Source organism: Mytilus californianus, unplaced genomic scaffold (assembly GCF_021869535.1).
Source record: "Mytilus californianus isolate M0D057914Y unplaced genomic scaffold, xbMytCali1.0.p SCAF_9, whole genome shotgun sequence".
In the NCBI taxonomy this organism is placed as follows: Eukaryota; Metazoa; Mollusca; class Bivalvia; order Mytilida; family Mytilidae; genus Mytilus; species Mytilus californianus.
The window spans coordinates 1040509-1051628 of NW_026262745.1; the positions used below are offsets into that span (position 1 = coordinate 1040509).

At 32.8% G+C, this 11120-nt stretch overlaps 1 protein-coding gene across 1 annotated transcript; it reads left to right on the plus strand.

Annotated features, from left to right (window-relative positions):
* Positions 1 to 1604: 1604 nt before the first annotated feature.
* Positions 1605 to 2944, plus strand: LOC127716142 (5-hydroxytryptamine receptor-like). The gene has a single exon (XM_052222259.1). It carries the CDS (start codon positions 1612 to 1614, stop codon positions 2932 to 2934), a length of 1323 nt encoding a protein of 440 aa, XP_052078219.1. The 5' UTR covers positions 1605 to 1611; the 3' UTR covers positions 2935 to 2944.
* The last annotated feature ends 8176 nt before the right edge of the window (positions 2945 to 11120 follow it).

Genomic DNA, 11120 nt, shown 5'->3' on the forward strand with positions numbered 1-11120 from the left:
AAACTAAACAATTGTGTATATGGATTGCAGCTTTCATCTTCCCAATTATGAACTTTCCATTTCTATGTAGAAACATTTCAGTAGTGCCTGCATATGAAAAATATATATCTCCAAGTTGAAACGACATTCCAAAGCTTGCGTTTTTTGACATGATGATTCTTGATAGAGGGTTGCTGCATAAAAGGAAGTTGATAAATCAAGGGTTATAGTGGTGAAGTTGAAGTAAAACCTTCAAAAGTTCTACGGACGCCATGACGAGTTGGTTGACTGTTATTAAATACCGGTATCTGTGTAACAGATGAACACGAATTTGTTCCAATTGTTGTAAACACGGTTTCGTAAACACAATACCGTCCTCTCTTCCGCAATTGTGACATCACCGAGTGAGACTCAACACTCGATTTGTACTTGCATGATCAACACGACGGGTGCAACATGTTGAGCAGGAACTGCTTATCCTTCTGGAGCACCTGAGTTCACTCCAGATTTTTCGTGTGGTTCGTGTTGCTCAATTTTCAGTTTCGATGGATTTGTTCGTCTTTTCGTCGTTTTTTATTTATTGTCGTGGCATTGTTAGTTTTGGTTTGAGTTTTAAATGTCCCCTTGTTATCTTCCGCCTCATTTTCATTGGTCAAACGTTAGTTTGAATTTCCAAGAACTCACACAAGAAGAGAAGTACTTGTCACTTCAGATACAACATCTCATCCGGTGTCTCCAGTATATATATTTTGGGTACATAAAACACCTTCTACTATTTTGATTCTAATAAGTTTAAGGTAAGTAACTTTATCTATTTGTATACAATAACAAAAAAAGTCCGTATCATATATATATATATATATATATTTATATATATATATATATATATATATATACAAGTCTAAATTGAAAACAACGTTCAAACCTATGATTGCGTTGGATAAAAACCGCAATTTTTATACGTGTGCATGCAAAATAAATTTCTTGGTAGAGGGGTCTAAATACAGCACAAACAACATTTTCCAAAAGACCAAAAAAGTGAAAAGGTATATTTTAACAAAACGCAATTGACTAACAGGTCGAACAACAAATGTTCTTAAACCCTGCTGACTGCCATTGGCGATTGCCAAATAAACGGATCACAAGATGTAATAATAATTTAATACCAAACAGAAAACAATAAACTTGCGGAAAAGATGGTATACCGCAAACAAAAGGTATAGTTTTACGAAAACTAGACAATTTCATTCCATGCCCGGTTTTGGCTATACTTTTTGTCCTTTTTGATTTATCAGCTTCATTTTTAAAATATTTTAATAATTTTGGATTTTCAAATATTTTGGACTCGAGCATCACTGCAGAAATATTTATTGTCGATTGTCGAAATGCGCACCTGGTGCAGAAAAATGGTACCGTAATTTTTTACAGAGATATGAAAGTCGAACAATAACGGACGGCAATCACGCAGAAAAAAACGCATATAAGAAAAAACGAAATTCTTTAATGTACAATGATATGCATTTTCATGACTGTAATGAAACGTTAGGTTCTAATTTCATATGTTTTATTTTTTTCCAGATTGTTAAGTTTTTCGGTAAATGAATGAAGATGAACATAAACAATACAAGTGAAATGATGAATTCGTATAGAATGGCTTTAAATTTCACGAACAAATCTGAGGAATACTTGAAACAAGGCATGGCCAAACATTTAATGGCTGACGTTGTGGTTCTTTCTTTATATCTTATTATTTGTGTGATAGGAAATAGCATTGTTCTAGCTGTATACAGATTTCAAATGAAAGGTAAATCAGAAGAGAGATATTTCATCCCATTTTTAGCTGTGGCAGATATGCTGACATGTTCTGTGTGCTCCATTAATAATATAATTCTAAATATGATAGAAACAACTTTTACTAACAGTATTGTTTGTAGAATAGTGTTTTACTCTTTTGCTGTAACATCAGGCGTTTCTATCTTTCTTTTACTTTCCATTGCGATACAACGGTATCTAATAATATGTAGACGTCAAAAGCTTAGTTTGAAAACTCGTAAAATAATGGTTATCGTATCGGTGTGTTTGTCAGTTGCTTGCTCCGTACCATATGCAGTTAACTATGGCTTAAATGAACACTTCATAGAGGGTCGATTTGCTGGATACCGTTGTGGTAGACTTAAACATGGTGTCTACATCTCTGGATTAGTGTATGCCATATTTTTCATAACTCTAATGGTGTTTACTGTTCTTACACTTGTTTTCCTGTATGGAAGAATCGGATGGGTTATTTTTAAACATTTCAATGCGCAGAAATTTAAGCAATCAAATGTATCAAAAGAGTCTAGTACAGCAGACAAATTACCAAACGATTTGGCTACCAAAAATCTTCCAATTAAAACACAAGAACTGAAAAATATCGACATTTCATACACCAAATCAGCAGTCAGTTTGGATTGTAAGAATAATGCAAGTATCGAACCAACTCAGTCGTCTGACGTCTTCACAGAAAACACTGTACCTGAATGTTCATCTTCCGCCGCGGTTGAACCAACTCAGTCATCTAACGTCTACACAGAAAGCACTGCACCTGGGTGTTCATCCTCCGCCGCGCAAAACGAACATTCTACGCAGCCAAAACACATTTCAAAACCTAACCGAATCACGAAAAGAAAAAGACGCTTCAAAAACAAGTTTTCTTTAATGTTTGTTATAATAACTGCTGTGGCAGTCGTGTGTTATATTCCAGTGGGAATGGTTGTTTTGTTAGAAGGCATATTTCCAGATTTTTGGGAAAGGATGTCTGAAACAGTAGCTGCCACTGTGTTATTGCTTTACCACACATACATTATTAACAGTATTCTCAATCCTATATTATATACTTTTATGGATGCCGAATTTTCTAGAGCACTTAAAGAGCTTTTCGAAAAATGTAAATGTTCTAAAAAAAAATCCAAATAAAGTCTTACTAGTTGTGACATTGCTAAATTGTTTTTCTTCTGAAACATTATACCTCTAAGTCTTCTAGTCAATCTTGTCTGTTCGTGTGTGTTATTAGATCATTAGATATACAAAATATAGGCAAAAAATTGACAAATGCCTGCTTTGGTTTGTATTTTGAGAAGAATATAGCTAGGCAAAAATAATATGGCACACCGATTGAAAGTTTCCCCCTTGACTTTAATTGAAGCATAACACATAAGGCAAAATGATTACAATACAGAATAAAAGCAAATTGCGTTTATATTCAAATTTATTTATTTTTTTGGTTAGTAATAGATGAAGTCTTAATTTTGTACATATAATATATGATCAACATGTGGAATTGGTACATGTGCCATATAATATATGATCCGCATGTGCAGTTGATACATGTGCCATGTTATATGTGATCAACATGTGAACACTGAAGACTCTTTCATCTTGCAATAGTATTTAAACATTTGACTTTTCTTCCCTTTACCCAAGTATTCCCATTTAAAACTAAAAGACAAATTGAAAGCATTGGTCCTGATTTATTTGATAAAAAGAATGACTATCGTAGATACACGTATTTTATCTTAGGGAGGAATACATCGTATTTTGTAAAAATAATACTCTGATTCAAACAAAAAATTCTCTAAATCAGACATTAACAAGATGCTTGATTTCTTTATTTACAACATATTTGATGCGTTTGGAGGACGTGTTTTTCAACAAATAATCGGCATTCCGATGGGAACCAAATATGTTCCTCTCCTTGCCGACTTGTTCTTTAATTCATACGAGGCTGACTCCATACAGAAGCTTTTTAGAAAGAATGAAAAAAGAAGCTAGCATTATTCTTTAACTTCACTTTGCGCTGTATTGATGATGTCCTCTCATTAAATAATTTAAAGTTTGGTTACTATTTGAATGCATCTATCCCATACCTGAAATAAAAGATGCAACAGATACAGTTAAGTCTGCCTCATATCTTAACTTTCATCTAGAAATTGACAATGAGGGTCGGTTGAGAAACCTTAGGCAAAAGAGATGATTTTAGCTTCCCTATTGTTTTCATTTTTATGTAGCAACATTCTTGCTTGCATTTCCTATCATGATTTCCTTGATAAAGGGTTACTTTTCACAAGGAAGCTATCAAACCAAGAGTTCTAAGTGGTGAAGTTGAAATCATCCTTTCACGAGTTGGTTAACCGTTATGGAATATGTCCAATTTTCGTAACCCCCAATCCCGTCCTCTTTACCCCGTATGTGACCTATCGAATTAAACTTATCAAGGGTTTGTTTTTAAATGAACAACTCGACGGGTGCCACATGTAAAGCAGGAGCACCTGATATCATCCCGTATGTTTTGCTCGGAGTTCGTTTTGCTCAGTCTTTAGTTTTCTATGTTGTTTTTTGTATACTGTTGTTTGTCTTTTCTCTCGTTTTTTGCCATGGCGTTGTGAGTTTATTTTCGACTTATGAGTTTGAATGTCCCTTTTGTATATTTCGCTTCTCTTTTCAGAAGAAATTTGGCTTTCTCTCTGAATCCGTTTCACATGATGGAAGATATCATGAGACAGTTTTGCTTATTTTATATTCAAGTTAGAAGTTACAAACGAATTTAAAAAGCCTTAAAAAACATTTTGGCTATTTTTCTTTCAAATTATTGAGTTGTTTCTAATTAGAAAAATCAACTCTATTATAATAAGGCTCATTTAGGTGATGATAAAACCTCTTTCTAAAATATTTCCAATACTTTCATGCATAAGCTAAATTAGAAAATGTATCATATTGACCGTAAATGCCCAGAAATGCAATTCACATAATAATAATCATTCCAAAACGATCAGGTTATAATTCGAGAACAATAAGGTTTCACCCACATTTTTCAAATGCATGAACGTATACACATATTAACAAGGTGGTACCAAGCACCTTATCTAAAATCAAGTTGGCTCGTTTAATTTTCATAAAATTTTGACAAAATATTTACTTTGACCCTTTGACATAAATATAAAAATTTAAAAAAACTTGATCCACACACTTTATCGGAAATATTTCATTGGTTATATAGCAGTTTGACAAACACTAATTTTGATCATTGAGAAGCTTAATATTTCCTTAACAATAGAACGTGATTAAAACGTTCAGCTGATTTTTACAGAGTTATCTCCCTGTAGTGTTATGTACCCCCTTAAACACTTTGGAGAAAAAATCTTAGCGTTTTATTTTGTTATAAAGCATCAAATAAATGTTGTATAACAATTAAGAAAGTACGTATATGCATGCTTATTCTGTATTGATTTTCTAATTCAATTATTTAGATAACTCATATTTATGACATCCTGCCATTGGTTTGTTATTCTTTTAATGGTGCCTTTGTGTATACTCGGTAGATTCTTTCTCGTCTTTTTTGGGGATCGTATTTTCTATACCAGTATTGCAGGATCGCACACTGTCCCTCTGGAACCTTGTTATACATACAGTTCGTATTAGTTTTGAATTCTCTTCAGAACTGTCGGAAACAATCTGTCATAGAAGTGTTCTAAACTATTCTAGGACAGCTTAACATTAGTACTCCAAGAATCAGTCCAAAATTGTAAATATTTCTAAGATAATTATAGCTGTCAGGACCAGTTTTAGGATAGAATTTGTTCTAGGATAAACCTGTTACAATATTTTCTATGGTAGAATATGACTTAACGACATATATTAGAATAGCTCTTTGAGCATTATTTCAAACCATTTTTACATAAACGTCACTTGGTTTCTGGTAGATATTAGGAGTTGTCTCATTGACAATCGTACCACATCTCCTTCGTATTCAACTTCACGCTACGAAATAGCGTTTTTTTTTAGATTTTGACAAGTCCGTCAGCCAGTCATTCGGTCAGTTTTATCGGCATTTCGTCAGTCATTTTCGTTTTCAGATACTAACTCAATTACTTTATATCGGATTGCAGCATTACGAATAAACATAATCACGTATAATGAGAGAAAGATCGATATTGATTTTTGAGGTCCACATGTTAAAGGTCAAGATCGTTGTTAGCTGTATTTGGCAAAACGTTTAGGAATTTTTGGTCCACGATGCTCTTAAACTTCGTACTTTATTTGGCATTTTAAACTTTTTTGATTCGAGCGTCACTGATGAGTCGTATGTAGACAAATCGCGAGTCTGGCGTACACAATTGCAATCCTGGTATTATCTATGATGAGTTTATTTACATCCACTGGAACGATGCCAGTGCTGGTGGAGTTTTTTTTCTTCCCGAGGGTTTCACCAGCCCAGTAGTCAGCATTTCTGTATACAATATAAGTATTCAAGATCCGACCCTAGACCCAATTAAGGAATAATTTTGCCTTTACTGATTTACCTTGCTATATAATGTCGCGTAAGCTTCATATTGATAAACAGTCTCCGTACTTTTTTTGAAAGATTAAACTTGTAAAAAGTTGTATTTGTTGTCTTTTATGTAAAAGTGGAAAAGAAGCAGTACGACGTTAATTTTGGTAAGTTATATATATTTTTCTTCTTTAGTATACAACCTTACAATTTTACGGATTAATATCGTTTTGATGAACTTCATGCCAGAAATTAACTTTGCAAATATGATTTTGAAAAAAGCGAGGTTGAATTATTATATTCTCAAATTATCATTTAGGATTGATTGTTAGCGTGCACACCTCAGGTGTGGGTGGTCGCTGTTCGAATCTTGGCCAAGTCAATCCTTTAGTTAATAAAATTAGAATGGAAATGGGGAATGTGTCAAAGAGACAGGAACCCGACCAAAGAGCATATAACAGCCGAAGGACACCAATGGGTCTTCAACTCATCGAGAAAATTCCGCACCCGGAGGCGTGCTTCAACTGGCCCCTAAACAAAAATGTGTACTAGTTCAGTGATAATGGACGCATACTAAAATTCAAATATAAATGAACTAAAATTAAAAATCATACAAGACTAACAAAAGCCAGAGGCTCCTGACTTGGGACAGGCGCAAACATGCGGCATTGATAGCAAGGATAATGAAAACTGAGTTATGATATTATGATATCATTTATCTTATGTATATATATATATATATATATAAACAATGAGTATGACAGACTTTAGGAGTGTTTTGTGAAATTGTTAAACACGTTCAAACAGGAACACACCAATTCTTCGTTTATGTATGAAACTGAACATTGTCTTGCTTCTACGAAGTAGTGGATGCGTGACTAAACATGTTGTTTCCGGCGTCGGTGACCTCAATAATTTGTTGCATCTCATTTCGAGGAGAGTATTTGTCCTGCCCCACCACCCCCTTTCCGACCCTCCGACCCCCCGGTCATTCTTTTTTTATTTTGATTTTGAAACGTTTGTCAAGTTAAATGTCAAATTTTGTGATAATGTCAGTTTAAGGAGAACCAATATAAAGGCTGGTGAATTAACATTTTTACCTATTATGTCTGTTTGGTTTGTTCACACATTGTTGTCAATATAATGGATTTTTGTGCGACTGTAATACAAGTGAGAGGTTTAGCTAGCTATGAAACCAGGTTTAATCCACCATTTTCTACATAAGGAAATGCCTGTACCAAGTCAGGAATATGACAGTTGTTTTCCATTCGTTTGATGTGTTTGAGCTTTTAATTTTGCCACTTGATAAGGGACTTTTCGTTTTGAATTTTCCTTGGAGTTCGGAATATGTTTTATTTTACTTTTTAAGAGATAACTGTATTGTATACGCATCGCCAGGTAAACTCAATTTGCGACAGAAATACTACCGATGGACGTCCACAAGGCTTCAAATAAAGCTATCCCTTTTCTAATGCAAAAAACAAATCATTTAATTTTAGTGATTATTTCGGTGTAAGATTTTCATATAAGGAAAATTCTGCGAAATGATGTTATCTTTTTTTGTGGGAACCTACACTAGGTACTTCCGGTGTAAAAACACCTGGAATTTTTTTGGCTTCTTGGCCGCATCAGATGTAAGAAAGTTGTACGAGAAGAAGAATTCTAGGTGCAAAACTTTAGTTTTTCTGCTTATAAGTGGAGAAATAACATGTCAATACATTCCGAAATTCAAAATGTCGGCTTGTCTTAGTTTCAACCAGGCAGATAGAGAATTGTACGCTGATTGTCATCAAATCAGAACCGAAGAAAATACAAAATAATTGCATTGGAATGGTATTTGGTATACACATGTTTAAACATTTGCACAGAAATAAGATAATTTGACTCTACCCACTCAGTCCTGATCTATTGACTTTAAAACCTTTGCTTAGTTTAAATGTTAAATTTTGTGATAAGGCCAGTCTGAGTGGAACCAATAATGGTAAGTCAGTGATATATAGATATATAGTATGCTGCTGTAATCATGGCATTGTTACAATATAACTCTATTTGAAACATCATAAACATTATTGTATAAAGTATCTGACAAAATTTCATCACCAGAAATTAGTATTTTGAGGCAAATATTGTAATAGAATGATAGACGACGTTGATATCCATGTTTTTGATATATAGAATTGTATGATGTGGATGGCTATCTTTGAATTTATCTGTTCGGTTATTTTTTTGCATACTCTCACCAGGAGAATTACTTCTGTGAGAGTAAGTACTGGATATTACATCTTAGGGGAAACTAGCCGTTGACAATGCCCATGATGATATATGGCATTGTTGCCGGTGTAGACGCAGGCCGGGCGTTGTTGCCGATGTAGACGCAGGCCGGGATCGACTGACACCTATAAGTTTCAAAATTTCAACTCTTTAATAAAATAATTAAAAACAAAGAGAACACAAAGAGAATACAAAACATTTACAAACAACAATAAAGTAAAACAAATATTTTCAATTATTTTCCTAAAAACAAAACAATAAATATTTTGATAAAACTTCATTTATGAAAACTACTAATTATCTTTATTTTAGTTTAACTTGTTTAAAAATATTTTACTTTAAATCTTAATAAATTTAAAACCATGACTTACCTATAAGTTTCAAAAATTCAAACTTTGACGTCTAAAAGCGGAATTTTTACTTATATATCAATCATTCAATTGATGGTATGCCAACATCACTTTCTTTGTCAGCATAAAATTAGAAATTGCCAAATATGGTTAATGTCAGAAATAGGATCAAAAAGTTGCATAAGTTAATGTCCTAAATAATACAGAGGTCACTTTGACAATGGTGATAATAAATAATCTTTAACCGACCGGAGAAATATTTGAGGTAACCCACGATATAAATAGTGATAAACAAAATGTTTACCTTTTAACATAAAATTTAATAAATAATTGTAACGTCACCTTTGTCCAAAATTTATGTCAAATATCTGTCACTTATATCACTCTCCTTAGAAAAAATCTTGACCCCAAGATTTGTATAAATAAAACGGAACATATTTAGGAAATTGTATACAATTTTATGTTTACTATATTGATTTGTAGAATGGATTTATAACTTTTAATTATAATGTAAGTAAATAATCAATATCCATATTTAAACATCAAAACAATATAGAAGACAAGCAATTGAGAAGATTGCAATGACAAAAAATATATAAAAGTATAGTATGTTGTTTTTGATTTAAAGCGATAAAAAAAAACTTATTTTTAAATATTTTTCTCTTTTTGTTTTATTAATTTTTGGAGACTCCAGGTTAATCATACTGTTATTGGTGGTTTTATTTTAATTCTTTCTAAATTAATTGATGTTGATGATGTTACAATGGTGTTTGGGATTTAATTTAAATCGTTGTTTATGATAGTTTGTTACCCGCATACTTACAATTGAACGTTTATCTTTACAGTTAATGAAATTTAATGAAAAACATATGCAAAGTGTTTCAACAAAATGTTGCAAAAATATATGAAGTATGAATACAGTTGAAAAAACCTTAAACAGAATTTGATTTTGCTTATTTCAGTCTCTAAGTTACTGTTTTAAACGTTTTATGGCGTTCCTGCTTCTGAGGTAACGTAAATGTTTGAGGCGTTCCTGAGGTAGCTCATGTTTATATGTGTAGGACTCAAATCTATGGCGGGTTCCAAATCTATGGCAGATTTCTAATCTATGGCAAATGTGACGTTACAAACGTCAAACAAATCAAATCTATGGCAGATTTTTGTTTTCTCCAAATCTATGGCAGATCTTAAAATTGCGTAATTTTCCGGGGGGAAAAAGTAACATAAAATGTCACAATTGAATAACGCCATATTAAATCGTCGCCGCCGCTAACGATGGCGGAACCTATAGATTTGAACACTATTCCAGATGAAGGTATTTCCCTCGACGACAATTTGCGGATGGTTTAAAGGAAGATTTGAGCTATTATCCGGAAGAGGGACAAAATGTGCTGTACCTGCCGAAGCCCGCTATTTTCAGTACCGGATATTTTAGAAAAGGAGTTGTAGTAAATATTTATTGTCTACGGCTGGCAAAGTTTATAAAGTGAAAGATGAAATTACTGGATTCCAATTTGATTTAAATCGTCATTAAATAAAAAAAAGATGTCTTAACGATGAAAAAAAATTTAAGTGAAAATTCAAACTGTTCATTTTTATTTATTTTTCTAATATAAAAAAAAACTGCCTTCTTGTTTGTTAAGAGACTTACTAGTTAGTTTAATGAATTGGTTAAACAGGTATCATGCACCGATTAGAAAATGTTTTGACTGATTTATAAATATGATGATATGTGAATATGTAATGTGATTATTGTTTATTGTGTAATATGTAACTGTAGATGGCAAAATTATAAATTGTGTAATTTAATATTTGTACCGTGGGCTGGAGGCCTTTTTTGTACAATAAACTTGATTTGATTTGATTTGATTTGATTAGAAAATGTTTATTTTAATCTTGAAGTCTGCATTAAGGTATATGAATTCATCATTTATGAAATTTGTTGGTTGCCATCACGATTTGGTTTTGACTATTATAGAATGTTTATAGACATGTTCCCGTACATTTCCACTTGTTTAAGACAAGTCATTGTTCATATGTACTGCATTGTTTTACATTTGCACAAAATTTGCCATAGATTTGGAAGCAACAAAAATCCGCCATAGATTAGGAAATTACAAAACTTGCCATAGATTAGGATTATAAAAAATCTGCCATAGATTTGGGATGACATGACGTCAAATTTACCATAGATTAGGAATCTGCCATAGATT

Excerpts from the sequence above, each read along its gene's own strand:
- LOC127716142 (XM_052222259.1), top strand. The coding sequence starts at position 1,612 with ATGATGAATTCGTATAGAATGGCTTTAAATTTCACGAACAAATCTGAG.